The sequence below is a fragment of the Gavia stellata genome, chromosome 1 (genome assembly GCF_030936135.1).
Source record: "Gavia stellata isolate bGavSte3 chromosome 1, bGavSte3.hap2, whole genome shotgun sequence".
Classification (NCBI taxonomy): domain Eukaryota; kingdom Metazoa; phylum Chordata; class Aves; order Gaviiformes; family Gaviidae; genus Gavia; species Gavia stellata.
Window position 1 is genome coordinate 11,100,043 of NC_082594.1, and position 21,415 is coordinate 11,121,457.

The 21,415-nt window shown below is 43.6% G+C and overlaps 1 protein-coding gene across 2 annotated transcripts in view; it reads left to right on the forward strand.

Moving 5' to 3' along the window:
- Positions 1–21,415, forward strand: part of FAT3 (FAT atypical cadherin 3) — a 323,651-nt gene that overhangs the window by 91,940 nt on the left and 210,296 nt on the right. For both annotated transcript variants that reach the window (XM_059827150.1, XM_059827219.1), the window contains exon 2: positions 6,966–7,280. In XM_059827150.1, the coding sequence (XP_059683133.1) occupies positions 6,966–7,280 (315 nt within the window). The remainder of the gene's footprint in view (positions 1–6,965; positions 7,281–21,415) is intronic.

The following is a 21,415-nucleotide window of genomic DNA, read 5'->3' on the forward strand; positions in this document are numbered from 1 at the left end:
CTGGTGATTCATGGCTCGAGAAGACTTAAAAAAGGGGTGAATGTAATGTATGGTTTCTTCTGATTCCCACTGGCTTCGGTGGCCCCAGTGCGCTGAATCTGTCTGGCATCGGTGCTCAGGTTCGCATCTTTGTTACACTAAAACTGTTTAATCCTGTTGGTTATAATTACAGTTTACCCTTAATGGAAATAATGAAATAAGTATCTCCTAAAAGAGGTATGCACTCTGCTTTTATACACACAGAGCCATTCTATGTGAAGGACCTAACTAAAAAAATATATGGGTTAGGCGTAATGTTAGCTTTCTTGAAATCATAAATTTTCCTCCTTAATTGGATGTGAAATTCCTGTCTACAAATCATGCCGTTTTGGTTGATTTTACGTTCGTTGGTTTGATGAATAATGGGCTTGCAGTATTTTTAAACTTTTCCTGCCTACGATAGCTCTCTGCTAAGTGTCCTTCAAAAATCATGTCTTTGCCTAATGCAAGGAATCCGGATTAGCTCTGACATTTGTGTTTACACTCACCAATCTTTCCGTAGCCCCCCTGGGCAACAATGTGTGGGGGCAGGATCCGGCCGGAGCTCGGGGGCAGGAGTGCGGGTAGGCAGATGTAAAGCCGCCTTCTTGGTGCAGCTGGATGAGGTGTGTAAGCTCTTTCTTCCCCCTCTGTATTTTAGACCGACAAATTTGGAAAAAAAAAGTCATTATTCAACTGTTTTCTTCTCAAGCTGCATTTATTTATTATTATTTTCCCAGCAAGTCAATTCAAGTGAGGACCTTTGGCTGACGGCTTGGTGACAAGAAAGGTGTTGTGTTTACTGCCACAAGACTCACGGAGTCTTTGATGAGGGTCATAAATAATTAGTAGCATTTTGGAATCACTGTTTTTTTCTTTTCTTCCTTTGAATGTGAGGAATGAAACAGAGCCCTGAGTACTTTGCTGTCAGTAGGCATTCCCAGCTCTGCCTCATTCCTGTCGTTTTAATTTGGGGACAAACCAGCTTCTGCTTTGTAGCTGGTTTGCACTGAGCTCCTTTATTTTGAAGCTGGAGGAGGGAGAGGCAGACTTAGGGCTCTGGAAATACACTTTTGTAGCACTTTGCATGGCAGAGGCTGTTGTAGCCCTTGCAAATATTGAGGGTGAATTTGCAGGTGCTCCGGGGGCTGGAGTCAGGCAGGTGCATCCATCACCCTTAGTCCTTCAGTCACCTTAAAGATTATATGTTTTTACAGGTACTTTAACCACTAAAGGTTGTATTTGCACTCGCGAGGAGCTGGCTTTGGGTGGGAAGGGGCGTGCCGCACTCTGGCAGCTGGGAACATCTGGGAGTGTGCTGCCATAGTGTCACCTCCATCCCATGCTGCAGGCTTGTGCTGAGGACAGGTTCTGCCTTTGCTGCCTCCCACTCCTCTGTGGCTGCTCCTGGGTCAGGGTCTGGGAATAAGTGGGCTGTTCACTGTATTTGGCGTTCCTAATTTTCCAGTCTTCAGGAATATTAGCTCATATTCCTGAAAAGGGATGAGAAGAACAAGCAACATCTTGTCATTGAGGCTTTTCTCAATTGAACAACTGAGAAGAGCTGATGGTGTTAAGCAGGATGTCCTCCTGCAAAAGCACTGCACTGTTTTGAAAAAGAAATAATTAAGGGATTTTCTGTAATACTTATGTGTGAGAGAAGTTTATGGAAGGGTAGCAGATACTTCCAAGTCAGTCCTCTTTCTGTCTGCGCAGGAACCTCCCCGCATCTTGTTCATCATTTGCTGAAATTGAGAGTATGGCTACTTACACTGGCAAATTTTATAACACAGGCTACTGAGTCACTCAGAAAAATCACGTGCTACATTATTTTTTGCATCTAGGCCAATAACTTGGGTAGGAGAATAGGTTATATTGTCTCGTCCCAGTACCAAGATGCCAAATGGAGGGATATTCTGGCCCATTCCTGGCAAGCAGTTGCTCCTGCCAGGTATCTTCTGCATTGAGTATTTGCACTCTCCTTTTTCTGCCATTGACTCCCAGCCATCAGACCTTGATTTGCTTTTCTCAGCTAGATTAAAGAGCCTCGTTACTCTCCTCTGTATTTTCCTTGCCCAGCTTATTACAGACCACCAAGTTGTCTTTTAATCTTGACTTAAAAAAAACTAAACAGAATTGAACTCCTTTCAATGTTTGTGCTATTGAGAGTATTCATGAAGGATGATCTGACTTTTAGGAGGAACGTATGTGCAAAGCAGATATGCATGGTGATGGGCACCTATGTAAACAGCCGGGCTGACAGCTCCAGTAAACACTCTCTTGCAGTTCTGTGGCAGGTCCATTCATCACGCAACCTATACACAAAGTACTGTCAAACATGTAAGGTAAACAAACAGGGGGCAATAAAGGGGTGCGGAAAGAAATAATGCTTTTCTCTAATCCCTTTTTGTTTTAAGAGCCTCTCAGGTTTCTCATGACTATAGTAAATACATAACTTTCAGATTATTTTTGAGTGGACCATGTCATTTGAAGTGGTCCTGAAAGATGTGCAGCAAATCAGTGGGAGAGGCAAGAAGGAAATCCAGTTTGCTGATACTTTGTCTGCTTTAATAGCCACTAGCTTCTCACTCCTATTTTTTTTGCCTTCACCCATCATAATGCAACATCTCACTGTGTGCCACTTGCAGGAGCCATACAGAAAACATTATCCCATTATTTTCCCAGGGAAAGAGAGAAAACAAGCCTTTAAGAGAAACAAGCACACAATCTTTGCATTGCTGGCACATTGCCGAGCCCAAGGGCTGCACTTAATTTACATATAAATGTGCCCAGGATCTTAATCAGAGATTAATGCACTCTGTTGTTATTTTTCACTTATAGCTTTCGTAATGCACGTGGTACTTGGTGAATCTCATAGGGGAAATGTACTTGGAGGAATGCCGTGGCAAGCATATTGGTGGCACCACTTTTTGGATTGACGGCTGGCTTGCTTTCTGAGGCTGCCCCGGGCCTGAGGAAGTGCTGGTTTCAGTCCTTCAGGGATACTGCAAAATCTGGCCGAGGGCGATACAAAGATCTGGCTTAGAGACTGCTCACTTGGATTTCAGCTGCCTCATGTAGAAATGCAGTAGTGCTTCCGTGGCGCAGTGTCCCAGTGGATGGGAACATATGTTTTTTCTGTCTCGTTCAGAAATGCGTCTGCAAAAACTTGGAACTTTTTCTTTTTTAATCGCTTTGAAATTTTCAGGATCTCTGCTGGTGTTTCTTCTTACTTCTTGATTTGTTTAGCTCAAGTGTCATTACCTCGTTCATGTTTCTCTTCTAATTAGCAGGCAGCTGGGAAGAGTGCACCACAAAAGCTGTCCAAGAAAAGCCTTAGAGCTGCTCCCAAAGGCCTCTCCTCCCCCCTGCTCTCCTGGCCCTGAAAACAAAGTTCTGTGTTTCTTTAGTACCTGTTAATATCTATAAGCTTTGAAGTAAGTAAGTGAGGTCTTTTCTGAATTTGTTGTGGTCTTATCCAGGGATATTCTTGACCTTTCCCATAATTTCACTCAGCTAAAGTGAGTGAGAGTCTACCTATGGACTGCCCCAGGGAATACTTTGCAGCTCCTGATGTCAGCTCTATCAGCCTTTTTGCTTTCATGCCATGGTGATGAAGAAGCAGTGCTGATAATCAAGTGTCATCATTAGTCTTCAGAGTTAACACCTCATATGAAGATGAAGTTTGACATCCATCTGGAAGGTGTCACGCATACCTATGTAAAGAGATTGGTTAAATATTTGGGCAGCACGTGTAGTCTTGTGGTTACTAACCTTAGACCCATATTTAGGTAGACAGCAAGGAGGCACTTCGTGCAGGACATTCTAGAGTGCGGTGGAAGGTGTTCCTGGGGCAATGGGAGGGTTTCCACGTGGAAAACCTGACAGCAAACAAAGACCTTCTTATTTATCAAGCTGCTGTGTGGTGGTGACAGGTGAAATGACAAGACATATTGAGGAAAAGGAATTAATTCATATCTGGGACCTTTTCATAAATCAAAAGTAAAAAGAAGAACCAGTGTAGCAGACCCGTTGGCAGTTGCTAACACTTGTTCAATGATCCTTTCCTTCTGAAATACAGAAATGGAAAGGAACTGTTGCCAGGAGCCATAAAATGAAGGAATTACTCAGAAGATAGATTTATTATCAGCTCAGTATTGCAGAAATTCAGCTTCATAAACAGAGGTTAATCTGCTAAAACCTTCTGTGCTCTCACTGTGGGGAAAACCCTACTTATTTCAAATTTTGTTTAAAGATCTAAATTAATTCTTCTTGTCTTCTGAATAAATCAACATCTCTAGGAACACTAATGTTCATCTTTTTTTGCCTCATCCTTGCCCGCGTGGATTTTATTTTATTTATTTATTTCCATGGGGTGTCGTTTATTATGGGCTCTTCTCATCCCTGTGATGTCATTTCTTTTCTGGACTTCCAGGCATTTTCATCAGAGTTCACTACATATTTCACCCATGTTTCTACAGAAAGTCATTACGTAGCACAGGCTGCTGCCGACAAGAATATTTAGAATACACTCTGCCTTTGTCCTCCAGTGCTGCTTTGCTCACCTTTGTTGGGTGAATAATGTATCTGAGCAAGAAGGACATGGATCCGATCTTTCTAGAAAAAGACCTAAGCTCATACATGGGTGGAATTGGTACTGCTCCTTTCCCCTTCCTCTCTATATGGTTGATCAAATTGTAGGAAAATACTTGTCAGTTCAAACTAGCATTAAAAAACATAACTAAAAAATCCCAAACTTGAAAAAAAAACTATTTAGAAAATTAAAAAGAAGGTCTGTTCTATAAGACACATGCAAGTACATCTGGCACCTCTGTAACTGTGTGGTGGGTTCTGTGCTGCCTCCTGCCCAGAGCAGAGTTGGATGGGGGATGCCGGGAGCCAGGGCCCGACTCCCTGGGGACAGCAGCGTCCCTTCTCACTCGGTGGGCTTCTCTGTCTTACAGCAGGGGCGGTAGTCCCTTAGAACAGGTTATGTCATTTGCCTCTTGCTGCTACCCCTCATAAAAGCAATGTAGTAAGTGCCAGTAAACTTCAGTACAGAATGTATTCTGCTGTGAAATGTCTGGGGAAGTTTGCTCCGGGCCTGTTCACATTGTTAAACATCAGAAGCTCTATCAGGCCATCAAATCCATCTCTTTTGCTGATGTCTCAGGAGAACAGGGCCATCATTTTCATGTCTGCTCTTCAAGAAATGGAATAGACTTACCACTTAACTTTTAAACCAAAGGTCTCCTCTGAATCCAGTGTCATAAAGGGATTCATTGCTGGTATAATCTAAAAAGGCAGATTTGATGAATAACTTGTAAGACTGAGGCTGAGGTGTAATGCCGATAAATTAGTTCTGAACTTTACATACCCAATTAAGAAGGTTTCCTGGTAGGACTGGTGAGTAGGATCCCTTCTTGGCAGCCCGTGCTCTGCAGGGTGGCTGAGCACGGAGCCTGCACCTTCCTAAGCAGTGCCCAAAGTCTACCCGAAACACCTCTCTGCCTATTCCACTGTCTTTAAATCTTTTCTCAGACCTCAGGCTGTCATAGAAACTTTCAGTGCAGTCTGATACTTAAAAAACCCCAAAAGCCAAAAAGACATGCACATCCCTTATTAGTGCTGATCTTAGAGCACCTCTTTCCTCAGTGATTAACTGATGATGTTGTTCTAAGTAGCATCAAGCATATCTGAGACTAAATTCAGGTTTCCTGTGTTCCTGTCTTGCTCTGCAACTTCTCCACCAGTTTCCATCTACTGATGACATGACTTGATGGTCTGCAAACTGTCCTTTTTAGTATATCTCAAGTTTGAGATCCACTGTATTAATGTATCACCCAAGATGTAATAATGCTGTATTAGGAGAGGAAAAGGTTCTTGGTATATGTGTCACAGAAGTGGTGGGAAAGTGCATTTGCTTATTTTGATGCTGATGTGTTTGTGTGTGTGGTAGTGGCATGTTTGATCCTCTATGCATTCACAGTCAGTGCTCAAGTCAGTGAAGGTTTGGACTGCGCAAATACAAGTAGGTCTTCCAGTGCTTGGAGGTGTTTCTGCTTTAAGGGCCCTATATCTGTTTTTACCTGTTGTCTTCATAGTTTTAGTGTTCATGTCAGGATACGTATGGATTTCTGAATCACTTTAGGCAGAAATGAGGTGGGTGGAAGTCCTTCGTGGCAGAAGCCATGCGCACATGGGGGCAGTACTTCGATGGAGTGCTGGGTGCCATGCAGCTCCGTTACATACAAACACACTTCCGTGGTTTCTTAGGACCAGGTAGGAAAGCAGCTGATGTTTTCTTAAACCAGTAGGTAGAGTGGCCAAACCCTTCTTTTCTCCATGATAAAAGAGGATATACGGGTTGTCTAAGAGCTTCTGCTATGTTAGCTTTTGATTTCTTGTTATCCAGGATTTTGGCATTGTGCAATGAGTGATCTCATTATTAAATTTACTATTTTCTGAACTTGAATGGATTTATTTTAAACTGCCCCTAGGTTTTCTTTTTTAGCAAGGGCACTGGCAGGAGCTTGAAAAGAGAAGCCACTTTCCCTTGTGCATTTCATTGTCAATGGTGATAACCCTCTCTACCAAGGTTTATACAAGTTCGCATCACCAGCAGAAAATTATGGTGTTTCTTCTGTTATTCTGCCAGCTGCAGTCCCAGCAAAGAATTGGCTATGACATTAGGATACTTATAAAAAGCCATCTTTTTTACATCCCCCCCGAATTTCCTGGGGCAAAGGATTGAGGTGTTGAGCAGGGTTCAGGAAACCATGCCCAAGTTCAAGTTTCTGTTTTTGTTTAATGCACAACTTTAATTTTTCAAAGGATGGGGCATTTGTTATATGCTGAACACATTTCTGTAGTACAGCCAAATCAAAATAGATGTGATGTTTCATTGATCCTATTCCTGAGATCTTCTGCTTGCTGTTTTTCTGCAGGAGTTATCTATACAGCAGATATTCTTGACCGGGAGACGACCAAATCCTACTGGTTGACAGTGTATGCAACTGATCATGGTGTTGTCCCACTCTACACTACTATTGAAGTCTACATTGAAGTGGAGGACGTGAATGACAATGCCCCTCTCACCTCTGAACCTATCTATTACCCAGCCGTCATGGAAAACTCCCCGAAGGATGTATCTGTCATTCAGATCCAAGCCCAGGACCCTGACTCCAGCAGTAATGAAAAACTGACTTACCGGATTACAAGTGGAAATCCCCAGAACTTCTTTGTAATCAATCCCAAAACAGGTAACAAAAACCTGCTGCCTTACGGTGGTGGAAAAATGCAATTTACATATTTGTCAGCTTGCTCCCATTAAGGATCCTCTGGTGTTGCATTACTTTGCAAACGTCTGTTTTGTGGTTCTTTATGTGTCTAAAGCATCTTGTATGTGTCTAAAGCAGCCTTTTTTGCATCCATACACGAATGCAGTGGCAGATGACGTGCTGCAGATGTGCTGCTGCAGCGTTCGCTCTTCTGTAGGTCACCGGATAGCTTCTGGCTGTTGCCTCTTCCCTGTGCCCATAGGGATGAGACTTTACTACACTGAGTCTGCAGAGAAATGCTACGAAGCCCATTGAAGCTGTTGCAATTTACAGAGCGGCATCTTGTCCTTTGTAAGCCGGCTGCTGAAGTGAGTGGCACGACCGTTGTCCAGCACATGTAATTAGGCTCCACATTACAGTAGCTGGATATAATTCTACAGCTTTTTTCAAACAAAAAGGCAGTTTAGATGATATAAAAGTCACTCTGGCCTTTAAAAAAAAATCCGTGTGTTTACATTGATTTGTAATAGCTGGGGATGCAGCCTGTGTTGCAGATACAGTGGTTGTTTTAAGCTAAAGTGCTGCTGTTGGTTGGTCATGGAGCATTGCGCCCATGCAGACCGTCTCTGCGTGTCTCTGTACCCTCAGTGCCTTTGCTGAACCAGGCATCCCGGGTGCCTGGTTGATGAAGAAATCGCCCCAGGAGACATAGCCCAAGGTCGTGGATGCTCTGCTGGGTGCCTACCTGTGCTTGGCCACAGGTCATCCTCATTCTGGCATGTACCTGGCTCTCCCTCACTCATTATCTGGCTCATGGGGACCCTCCAGCACGGCCTGGAGCTAGAGAGTCGGGGGGCTCTTTCGCAGCAATAGGCTGATCTTTATTGAAGTAGTTCAGAGGATTCACAGAACTCTCATGCTGGCTGTGATGCTCCTGGTTTTGTTCTAGGTTTTGATTTTTTTAAAAAAAAGGTTTATTCATATCTGCTGCAAATTTCTAAACAGCTAGAAAACCAGAAGGAACAGACCTGAGAGAGAACATTTTTAATCTGATGCAGGAAAATGATGTTCACTAAATAGGTTTTCAACATTTGGTTGGGCAATCCTATTGCAGTGTGTAGCATAAGAAGGGGTCAGGATCTTTTCAGGCATAAGCCCAGGTGAAGAATCATGGAACATGTATAATCGCTGTGTTCAATCTGCTGAGCCCTAAGGCAAATATCTCACTTATTTTTAACACTTGAAATGGCCAAAGATGGTTCATCCATCTGTATCCCTTCTCCCCCTCCCCACCCCATAAATCCCATCTGGGCAAAGTAGCAGAGTTAGGACTCCGCAGTGTTTAATGCTTGTGCTTCCCTCCCATCGGCTCCTCCTGCAGAGCAACCTGCTCGGCACAGCTCTGCTTTTCTGCACGGCGGCTGGGGTGCCCTTGACGAGGACTGGAGCCAGGCTTGCTGCAGCCCTGCAGCACCCTAGCCTGGTAGTGCACCCTGTGGGGTGGCTCTTCATCCTGCTGGAGCAGAGGGCAGGGATACTTTTCCCTAACAAGGAGATCTTCATTCTCGCAGTTAACACTGAAGACGGATCATCTTCATTTTGTGCTGTGGAAATTGCTGTCTGAGAACTTAAAGGCTTCAGGATGAGTAACGTTGCTGCTTGGGCAACTCCTGAAGGGCTCCCGTTGCGTTCGGTGAGCATCCTGGCTGGTGGCTGGTATTTGTCATGGAAGGGATAAACCATCCCCTTCTATCCACCTCGCTGCCAAACGCAGAGCAGTGAGAGCCAGGCAAGACGGCATCTTTTAGTTTGTTTTTGCCTTTGAAAATGATGGGGCTGACAGAGTGTGTGTGCATGGAAGTGCCTTGTCCCAAAAGGGAGGTTTGTCATTTTGAATGCAAGGATTTCGTCCTCCCTTGGGAAGTATCGACGTGTGGCAAGCTCTGCCTTCCTGGCCTTGACATTGGGAGGGTTTCTCGCTGATATCCGAATAATAAAAACATGATAGATTTTCCTAGAGAGTGCCCCTGGGAGTCTCTGGCCAGGCTCCTTTCAGCCATCTCCCTGCAGTGCACTAGTTTCTCTAAAACAGCGTTTTACACTGGTTATTTTATACAGGCGGCTTCTGCACATGCAGAGAGGTTTGTAGCATGCCGGCCCCGTATGCTCGCTGGGGTTCAGAACAGCAATAACTCATGTAAGCACTTTGCACAGCAGCCCAAAATGCGTCAGCGTGCTGTATAATCAAGATGAAAAGGTTTAACGTGAACCCAAATATGTGGCAATTGCTGCATACGTGGGTTGAGCAAGTGTGCTCCTGCCGTCGAGGGAGAGCAGTCATTTGGGAGAAAGGGGGTCTTTTATTTTCTGTGTCACTTGGAAATTTGAACAGTGCCAACAAACTGACATCTTGCTCCTGTGACTAATCAGGTGCTGAGAGGCAACAGGAAGGCAGCATCCCACGTTTTTTACATCCTTTCGTGGGAAGCGGCAGAAGTTGGCCTCGACTAGAGATGGGGAGTTGGCTGGAGTGTACGGATGCTGTTGGGGTACTAGAAGTTTCTCTGACACCCTACTGACTGGGCTTTGCTAATGTGCTCAGGCTTAAACCTCTTGCTGGATTTGCAGCCAGAAGTGATTATTCCCTAAACCCAGATTATTCAGAGGCTCAGGAAAACAGGCGGGAGAGAGGAGTTTGGCTTCCTCTGCTGCAAAGAAGCATGGATCATGGTTCACAGATTGCTTCCTTAGATTACCTGGCTATATTGCAGCAAGAAATTTCCCACTTTTGCTGGAGAATAAGGCATTACTAGCCTTGACCTCCTGTAGACTCTGGTTTTTAGGACTTGGTGCTTTGTACTGACAAAGTCGGGTGTGTTACAAAGTGCAGAGTGCACAGGGCATGTCATAGCTTATGGCATATGTCTGGTGGTATTTCAGACATTTCTGCCCTGACTCCAGACGATGTGGTTATCTGTGGTTAACTGCAAAGCCTGGATGAGGTGGGTAGTCCCGTCTTCTTTTTAGACAGTCCTTGCCGTCACGAAGAGGAATGCCCTGGGTGTGCTGCACCCCGGCCGTGGTGTGTCCCTCTCCACCTTTGCGCAGTCTCCTGTTCCTCAGTGATTGTTGGAGCTCAGCCATGACTGTGTGTGCTTTCCTCCAGACCTCGCTTTCAGCCTTTTTATAGCTCAGGTAGGTCATACGGATTTCTGGAGGCACATGTACCACTATGTGTGTTGCCATCTGATCAAGGCAGCAAGCGGGGACATAGGGAGTCCAGGTTTTGTTCCCAGTTCTGATACAGGATAATAACTGCAGCCAAATCTTACAATCTAAATTTATTATCTGGATAGCGGAAGGAATGATACTCCTTGTATGCCATGTCTGTAGGTAGAAGAAACCTTTTAGTAGACAACGTCTCACTTCCCACATTTTTATAGACTGGCACAGCTCTGGGTGGCTATTTTCGGTACTGTCGAACTGCAAATACATCGCATGCATTTGGATCTGTTTGAAGGCAGTCTTCAAACTCACGTGAGTTTGCTCTGTGGGTCTTGGAGAGAGGAAGAGTTGCTCCTGCAGGAGCAAAAGGCTGCTAAAAAGCTGCTGAGAGCAAGACTTTGGCACAGAAGTCACCCACACTCTGGCCGGGGGCTGGCTCTGCTGCGGGAGCACGAGTGCATGTGGGTGGCGGGGGCTCTCCCCTGCGGGCTTGGGGTTTATATGGGTGCTCCAGGGGAGGAGGACAGGAACATGAGCAGCCCTCCCCTGTGCAGCTGGCCACGCATAGAAAGGCAGCGTGGGCCACCTCCCATGAAGGTCTTTGTTTTCTCAAGTTGATTATTTTTACTAAAATACAGCCAAGCATCAGTTTCCGCCTCGGCTTTTATTTCGTGAGCTGATATTCATAGGTACAAACACTAAGTGAATAATGCAGCACATGAGTACGTGTGAAACCATAAATCATTCACGCTGAAGAACAAGGCAGCCTTGTTCTGCAAACTGGTGGAGACTGCTACCTAAGTTTAGCAGGTCCAAGAGAGCAAATTGGCATTTTTCTTTGTAGTGGGCAAGAGGTATTGCAAGGCACAGTTTCGTGAGCGGGGTGGGTAACATGTTTTTCAAATAGCTAAAGTGACTCTATGGGTTGCATGACCACAGGGAAAGGCATCCCCCTGTGCATTTGTTTCCCAGCTGCGTTGTACATGCAGCGGTGATGGAGGCGTTCCCAGTGCTTGGCACCTCCAGCAGCCACGGGTCAGCCTAAACCCTGCTGTGGCTGCTGGGGGAGCCAGGGGTTTCCCTCGTAGCCTGACTTTTGCACTGGGGAGGTTCCAGGCTTGCTTTGGCAGAGCACCGGGTGACGGGGCTTTGCTCCTTGGTGGGTGGTGTGAGATGGGGCCGAGGAGGAGGAGGAGGCGGAGGAAGGCAGAGCTGCTGGTGGAGCAGCTGGGCTGGCCGGCTCCCAGCCGAGCCCATGGGAGTGCCACAGCCACCCTGAGCCGAGTGATTTATTTTGGGGTGACAGGCATGTGGAAGAAGGTAACTAAAACAGATGATGGAGTTAATAAAAAAAATATTATTGATTAGGGCTGTAAATTCTTATTTTTATTTCATGTGTATGGGTGTTAATTTCACAGCACAGCACAGGGGTAATTTACTGCGTTGATTTATTGCTTTTCTGTGCTCTGAAGAAAACAGTGAATTTCAATTCAAACCATTACATTATTTTGTTCAGTGTTCCACATATATTGGACAAACCCGGTAAGCTTCTCTTCAGTCTTACGTAGATTAGTTTAAGAGACACTTTAACTAACATGCCAACAGACCAAATTTCACTTTCATGCACATTGACGGCAATGAATTTACTCTAAAATTATGCTGGCGTGTCTGAAAAATCCAGTTACACCTTGCTTAGTCTCTTGCTGTCACCATTTAAACAGAGGCAGACCCCTGGCACTCCCGAAGTAGTATTTGCTGCAGTTTTTAAGGCAGGATGCACTAGTGGATTTAGAAATAGTGTATGTAGGTCAGTACATCCTTCCAGACCAGCAATTCTCTGCCTCTGGAAGTTGTCTTTGAACTGTCGCATTTGCACCTAGATTTGGAAAGAGACTGGATATTTTCATGCTGAAGTAGTATTAATATTTATATAAGCTAATATGGGGTTAGTGAGTGTCAGAATTTACTTGATATGAATGCTACTGTTCTCAGTAGGCTGGGCTTTGCTTTCTTTTGCACTCACTAAGCCAGCCGGCATAGGATCCTGCCGGGGCTGGATGCCACGTTTGCCCTGCCATGCTAAAACGGTGCTTCACCCTTCTGCCATACATCCTGATTTTTATGGATGCTTTTGTTTGGTTTGTCCCAAGAAAGGCCCACACATATCTCTGCTCTCACAGACTGAGCCAAATCCAGTGCTCTGCTGCTGCATTGTGTCCTGAAGTTTGCCAGGGCTATCGCTGCTGGCTACCCAGTGCCTCTTCTCAGCCCAGAAATAAAGGTATGCCAGAGAGGAGAAAGAAGAGTGGTTTATCTATTCAGGAGAGCACTCTTGGGACTCTGTGATAAATTCTTGTTCTCCAAGGCCCATGTTTGTCATGTGTTCTTTTCCAGCAGAGGGACAAAGACTATTAAATACTCCAGAATTTTTCAATTCTGCTGGGAATTTGCAGTAGATACCATCTCAAGGGGACACAGCTTGCTCTGGGAGGCAAACTTCAGTGATCTTAATAATCCAGTTATTAACATTCCTGCTGTACTGTAAGTGATGCAAAAGGCTGTATGGACAACAAATGGAAGTGGAGGCAACTTAGTCCCTACTACAGCCTTGCGCATCTTTCAGGTTTAAGTTGCGCTGGGTGAGGAGAAAGACTAACATGCATTGGTTCTGTAAAGCAAGGGACATTTAAAACCTTGCACTGTGTAATAATTAAAGGTAAATGCTGGACCATTTGAAAAGATTAAACAAAATTACTTTTTGATGACATTTCTAAAGGACTTTAGATCAACAGTATCAAGCTAAACTTAGAACTACCTTGTTCCATTTGTCACTCTGTTCTTGTAAGAGGCATTTCATGATACTTTTTTTTTTTTTTAAGTCTGTTTTTCAAGAATGGACAACTTCATATGTTCATTCTTGATCACCGATTCTCCTGCTCCCACCCCATCTTGGAGGGTCGGCTGCATTACTGGGGGACCTGCCTGACACTGCAGTTGATGCTGTGCATGCTGCTAAACTCTTAATAAACTTCCTCTGAAATAAGATCTTCGACGTTTTGTAAATGAAGGCCTTTAGCTTTTTTACTTTTGTAGTCTAACCTGCAGTCTTCCTCCAGGGTGTGTTTTAGGTGCTGTAGTGATCAAATTGGGAAACGTGTGTTGAATTTTGAGGGTGTCGCAGGTCACCTCCCTCCCACTGGAGGCTCCTTCTGTAGGGCGCCTGGTGGCACCTCCCGCACACGCGTTGGACGCGGGGCCCTGTTTGGCAGCTCTGTGTGCGATGTACACCGGCTGTGCAGGTCATGTCATGCTCACGGCTGTTCATCCTGTAAGTGTCCTCGCAGTTCAACTGACCTGTGCAAGACCACAGAAGACCTTGCAGAGGAAAAAAACATTGATTGTAGGGCTCTCCAATCAAAGGTGATTTTGAGGAATTGGTCTCCCTTCCTTCGTGGTCTTTAACGCTGTTTGTACAAATGCTGAGTTCACCAACAGTTGCAGAGTCCAGCCCAATATATCCGTCAGCGATATGTAACTGTTCATAACTAATACATATTTTTATAATGTAATTCCCTTAGCGCATTAGCTGCCTTCCACTTTCTGTAATTTATATTGTATCAACGCATGCTAAACGATCTACTCTCTTCTCTTTCACTTCTCAATGTTATTTTAAAGCATGGCTTTTAATGACTTCTTTATAATATGCACACTGTTAAAAATCGAGCTTCTGAGCATTTTAAAAGCTTTAATTTCTGCTCATTCTTTACTAGACGCCATATTTCCAGTGATTTGAGCCCAGGGTTAGCAGCTAGCAAATCAAAGGACCATGGATGTTGGAGTTACATGCTTAAATCACAGAGGGACCTAAAAGCCTGCTAGCACTGTACAACATGTTAGACAAAGTTCCCGCCTCAAGGAACTTGTCATAATAAAAATAATAATAGTAATAATTAAGAAGTAAGAGAAGAAAAAAAACAGGGAGGAAAGGGTGTAAATCATCAAGTCCATCTGCTTGCCAGTGCACGTTTATTCCCTGGAGTAAATGTTCAATTAACTCCTGAGCTGCAGCCCAGCAGTGACACAAACTCTTCTTTTGACTTTGAGTGAGTCGCCTAACCTCACTGTTTTTCTTTTTTTGTGTAAGTGGAAATATTTTCTTACCTCGTGTGATCGTCCTGGAAATCAATTCACAGTAGACAGTTTGCAGATCAAATAGGCTGTGGAAATGCAAGCTATTGATTTTTCAGGCATCTCGGCATTAACAGACATCTGCACACAGTCACGTGTTTGTAGGCGTGTAAAAAGAAAGAGGAGCATCACTTCTGAAGTGGTAGGATGAAGAGGAATATAAAACTTTTTTAGGTTAAGTAAGTCCAGTGCCAGACCGCTGATTCCACTGAAAATGAGAAAATCTGGGCTCAGCCAGCCCATCTCTTCCCTCCTCCCTGGCAGCGATTCCCTCTTTACGCTGTATGTGTTATCTGTGGAGGGGATAAAGTGTGAGCTGTGTCACCTTAGTTGAGGCTACAGTAATGCTGCTATTAATAAAATAATAAATCCAGCTTTATCATCTCTTCTGAACAGACCTGATTTCTGCTAGCAGTGGGTTTTGATTCATGAAGCACTGAATACAGTTGAGATTGCTGGATGTCTCCAGTATCAAGTGCCTCTTTTAAAATGGCATTAGAAGATACAATACTGCTCATAAATGCCATTTCTTTGTAATCAGCAGATTTAAACATGGCTTATAGAAATTTTAACCTTTCTTTAGATCTCCGTGATGACCTTTTTAGTCCTCTTTCACAGTAAGAAGCTTCAGCTTCCCCATTGCCTTGACTGGACCATTGTGTCTTCACTTACTCAATGCAACATCAGTTTTTAACCTGAACTCCCCATTTGCTTCAGTAGAGACTTAAGTCTGAAGGGCAACAGCATGGCGAGGGCCAGTGAGTCAGTGTTTGCTGATGGAGCGGGCTGCTGCCGGACAACCAACAAGCTCTCTCCTGTCCTGTCCCAGTACCCATTCTGGAACAGCAAGGATTTTGCCATTAATCCCATAAATTTACATTGTTGTACATTACAGCAATCATTTCTTATTTTCAAAAAAATCAGCAGAGCAGATCTGTCCTATTCAGAGCTAACTTTGGCTATCAGCTTAGCTGTGAAACTAATTTTTCCACCTTGTCTGTCAGTCCAGTTTCTCTATCCATACATTTCCAGAAGTCATGACTAGTCAGAACTGGTCAAGAAACCATCTATTTTTTTCATATGCTGCACTATTCCTTCACTAATTTGTAATTAGGGCTGTTGCATTCACTTCCAGGTAGCCAAATACTCTTGACAGAATTATTATCAATGACAGAAGCGTAATTGAGATGATTGGGTGAAACTGTGTACCACAAGTACCGAGTCACAGCCCTGTTAGATGTATGCACAATGCACATGCTAGGGATACTTGTCATACCCCTCCATATATTATTATGATAATAGCAGTGAATGCCCCTGCGTTACAGTAATTGCTTGTGGTCCAAGCCTGAACTCTGGCACAGGGAATTAGGTTGGTGAGTTAAGGATGCTGAGAAGTGGAGCCCGTGAGTGTGGCATTCATGCAGGGGTGGGGATGTGGTGAGAGAGCTGCTGGGGAGGAAAATACAGCTGTGATGCTAGCCCGGATGAGGTGAAGGCTTGTGGGGGGGAGTTGGTTTTTTGTTTTCTTTTTATTTCCTACTGCTTTTTAATCAATAAAGTAGCTTGCATTTACCTTTTGCTCAACAGTCAGAGGTGCTACACGTGTCTCTGATGGTGGACCCTGCAAAACCCAAGCAGACAATATTGAATCAGTATTTTTCCCTTTTGCTCCCTTCTTGTGTCAAGCCATCTTCTTAAAAGGATCACATCACTGGGGTTCTCAATCACCTTTTTTTAAAACCTAAAATTTGCACTACCTTACCATGAGGAAATGAAGAAATTCAGTCTGTGTAATTTGTCAAGAAGAAAATTTCTTTTTTTGGTTGGACTTGATGATCTTACAGGTCTTTTCCAACCTTAGTGATTCTGTGATGTTGTGAATTTGAGAGGTGATGCCTTCATAGTTTGTGTGTGCCTACATGGGGGCAGGATTTCTGACAAAAGTTTTCTTTTGTCTAAGAGATAAAAGGCATAAAAGTCAGTGGGAGGTGAAATTCAGGCTAGAAATAATCTTATAGATGATTAAATGATTAATAGGTTTTAATCTTATCATCTATAGGTGATCTGATCTGCAATGAATACACTCATTGTCATCTCAGGACAGGCACTTTTAGTGACTTGAATGGTGTATCTTCACCTTATTGTGTGAGCACTTTCTAGTATCTCTTTATGGATAGGAAGTTAAGGCAAGGACTGTAGCTATAGTTTACTCTCAGTTTACATCCAACCCTTGGTACAAACAAAAGAAGATGGAGATATTTCCTGTCTGGGAGAATGAGATTGACATATGCTACATGTGAATATTAAAAAAAAAACCCAATAGCTGGGAAATGAGAGTAAGAAGAGAAGGCAACTGTGAAGACAGGTGTGTTTGCATAAGCTGTCATGATGTCAGTAATCACCAACTATTAATTCTTCTTTGTCTTCCGTCACATAGAAGTTGTGTCAGCACCTACTAAGCCTCCAAAGCCTTGTCACCTTACAGTGCAGCTGAACCAGTCTGTTCAAAAATCGAGGTTAACAGCGGATTTGTGTTATTTTTCCTTTTCTTTCTGACTCTATCTCCAACAGTTATGCTGTTATAACCAAAGATAATTATTTTCTGGGAAATTACTCTCCCCTCACTTCCCCCCTTCCCTTTACGTTAATGAGAGTGCTTTTCTCTCCCTGGGAAGATTGACACAACTTCTTTGAAGTTAGTAGTGCTGTTGCCAGTTAAGTATGTGACCTTATCTATATAATTGTACAGATCGCATTGCCATATGTCTAGACGCACAGAGCTTAATTTAACAGGAGACGTACATGTATAAAAATAAAGTAGTATCTGGGGGTTAAATATTGGAAGACCCCCCCTAATCACAGCTTTCATGTTATACAAAACTTTCTGCAGAGCTCTCAGAGCTCTGAAGTTAGATCATAAAAAGCATCTCACCATCTCACTGCAAGGGACCCTGCTCTTGTAACCTTGTTTTTACATTGATCATCATGTGGATTCTGCTATGCCTGTACTTCCTCACCTGTTGTACATATGTGGTTTCTCCTCCCATGGTAGCTAAGTCCTTCACACTGTATGGTAAGGTAGAACAGCACCGTTGTTCCTTTTTTAACAAGCAGGGAACTGAGGCAAAGGAAGCGACTAACTCACCTTATGCTAGTAATAAAGATTTGGTCTTCACTTGCCTTCCAAGCCACTGGCCACATGCAATGCAAAGCCTTACTGGCGTGAGTCCAGCCCAGCCTGCCCTGCTGAACCTTGAAAGCAAGGCTGACCCAGCACCAGTGTTCCCTACCATGTGCGCAGAAGTTACCTGGGCACGTGGGAGCCCCAGGAGCACCTACTTCCTATCCTGTTTCCAATCACCCCACCATTTCCCATCCCTGCCTTTCAGCCCTTCCTCACCTTGCTTTCTCTCTTGCCCGAAGGCAAGGCTGGGTTGCCCACAGGTAAGGAAGGATATCAGGACAAGAGGAAATGGCCTCAGGTTGGACCAGGGGAGGTTCAGGCTGGATATTAGGAAAAATTTGTTTATTGAGAGAGTGTTGAAACACTGGAATAAGCTGCCCAGGGAAGTGGTGGAGTCACCATCCCTGGAGGTGTTCAAGGAACATGTGGACGAGGCATTGTGGGACATGGTTTAATGGGCATGGTGGTGTTAGTTGATGGTTGGACTTGACGATCTGACAGGTCTTTTCCAACCTTAATGATTCTGTGATTCTGTGATTCCAGTTTGCACAGTGGCAAGGAGACGTGGATGGCTCTGATGAAGCCTCCCAAGAGACTTGAGTCAGGTCTGCCCTTACACTGCTTGGGAGGCTTCATCAGAGCCATCCACGTCTCCACGGGATGATGCTGCCATGGAGCAAGGAGGCAAACCCAGAGCCCTGAAGTCCCAGGCTACTCCCAAATAATGGTACTCTTTCTTTCTCAATATTGCATTAGCTTGTACTTTCTGTGCAAGAACATGTTTGCTTGTTGCATCCTGTGAATATGAGTCGATGTCATGATCTGCTGTGGGTTTGTTGCCTTCTAAGAGAAATTTCATGTTTTTGTCAGATGAGTTACGTACAAGGAATCTGTGCTGCAGTGATCTCTTTGTATGGTAATTAGCAAGTAGTTTTCAGATCTTGAAGGGATTTGGTTTGAAAACTAAATATTGTTTCCTGAACTTTAATTTAACAACAGTGCATGAACGGCAGTGCACATTGACAATTTTTTTAACGTAGCCACAATACCCAAAAGATAAATGAAAGTCTGCTCTGCAAGAGAGTATTTTGGCTATAATTAATTTGGTTCCATTCACCATATGCTTGTATTTTCTGAACTTCATTTGAATCGCAGACACTACGTAATAAAATGTGCAGTATTAAAAAAAATAGTTGCTTACAGAAGCACAGGTGCTTATGGTACTATAGCTTCAGCTGAATTACATGGTTTGTGCCACCTGAGAATTTGACCATCTTATCCTTAAGATACTGTTATGGAAAGATGCTGTCATTGCTCAAAGATGTTCAAGTTATTTTTGTTAACTTGAAAACAAGTTGGTTTTTTTTAAATCTCTGAAGAAACATTGTATGCCTATCTTTTATATTATTCAGAGAGATCCTTTAGGAGAGGCAACCAGGGATGGAGAATTTTCTTTTTTCCTTATTACTCATTGTGTTTGAGGCAGTTCTTGAGATGGGACCTGGGAACATACTACAAATGACACAAGGAATAGTTGTTGCTAAATTTAATTTATTGCATAGATGTCAATTAGATTGATTAAACAGAGAATAAACACACAGAAGATTACCCAAAGTAGGTGCAGGGATGGAAAAATGTTAGATGGTATTAACAGCTTAGATATGCGTGATGCTGCAGATATTTTTCAAGTAAGTCTATAATTTCTTAGGAGATTTCCTTGGGATTTTTATTTCTTTCTTGTAACACTTAATGTAATCCAAACTCATTAAGGGAATGTTACGTATTAAAAGAGAAACAATAAAGCAACCACATGACCAAAATCAACACTAGAGTAGTCTACCAGGGCAAACTGGAGCTTTGACTCAATAAGAAGCACATGACCTAAATTTGTGTGTGTGGAAACCCCTTAGGTTGAGTGGGGTTCGCTTGCTGAGGACAGAGTCCTGTACTGAGCGACGCACAGCCCTGTGTCAGAGCAGCAAATAGGCAGGATTTAGATACAGTCCTTCCTTAGCTGGATGGAGGGGCTTTGCCCCCCACTCGTGAGCTCAGCTCCAATCTGTTGGTGCGTCCTCTCCTCCTGCTACCTGGAGTGGAGGAGGGAGGATCTCAAGGGCTTTTTATTCATTCAGCCTGCAGGAAGAGGCTCCTCTCCAGCTCCAAAACTTCTGTTTCTACTTTCTGCTTGGAGTCATTGTGCAGAATAGCTTGGGTTTTACAAACACCCTGCAAGCCTAACCTCTTTATCTGGCCGCTTCTTTAACAGCAGCAATGCAGCAATGAGAATGTAATAAAAGATTTAATGGGAAAACAAAAACGGTCGAGAAGAGAACATTTCTATGTAGAGAGAGGTCATTTCTGCTTATAAATAAACATGAGGAAAGAAGATGAAAACATGAAGAAAACAATATATATTTTGTTGAACTGTGTAAAGACAGTTGCATCGCACAGAAAATATTCTGTGTTCAAGACTGTTTCACCGGTGCATATGAGTGGACTTGGCTGTTGTCATCATGAATGCTCACCCTCACCTCTGATAGTGCCTTTGGGTAAAAAAAACCAAACAACCCAGAAACATATCCTCAAGATACCTTAATTTCTTCACATTGAGTCCTGCAAGAAAAGGAAGAGTGACTGTGTTTTATTCCGTTTGGGGTTTTTTTTTTCATTTATTAATTAAAAATAATTCAGAACTAAGAACTCAGTGAGGAGAAGCAAAACCTGTGCTGCCTTTTGGTAAGCTGAAACGACGACTTCCTTTTTTAATATTTATCTGCAATATTGTGGCACCTTTGTAGCTGCAGTCATGAGGCGGCACCCTGCTGTGCTTGGCAGGGTAAGTGGAGTAAAAGATGGTTGCTACACCGAAAAGCTCGCAGTTTAAGGGGAGCTTGAGACAACAGATGGGAAAAAGCAGATGGGGATGCAGCAGAAAAACCAAGGCGGTATTGATCAGCACAGAGTTTGTTCCTGAGCACTCTTGGTGCGAGAAGGAGGGGAGACCAGGCTTTTAAAATTGAGGAGCGCGCAGTTTGGTCCCTGGCTGGCAAGGTGCTGCTGTGCCCCTCTGTGCCGTGGGCTTCGTCCTAGGGCTGCAGCTCCCGGTGTCTTGCAGAGCTGGAAGGGAGTGGGTGGAAGGGATGTGCCCCAAATAGTATACAGGATCTATATCTCCTGCATCTATATCTATGGAGAGATTTCCCTCCCCCTCTCTGAGATGTGTGTATATATATATATATATAAAATGTGTGTCTATATATATAAAATATTTAATTTATATATAACTTCTCTTTTTTCCCAAAATTTTGTGCAAGTTGCAAAGGTTTGTTTTTTTTTTTTTTAAATTAGAGGATTTTTCCACAAAAACATTTGAAGTGGATTTTTTTTTTTTCCTTAATGGCATGTATATAAGTTTAGGTTTTTTCCCTGCTGTCCTCTTCTTTTCCACTTTCATGAGAAAAAGACAGTATCAGTCTTACAATAAAAGGGCTTAGCTGCTGTTTCATTGGGATATGAGGGC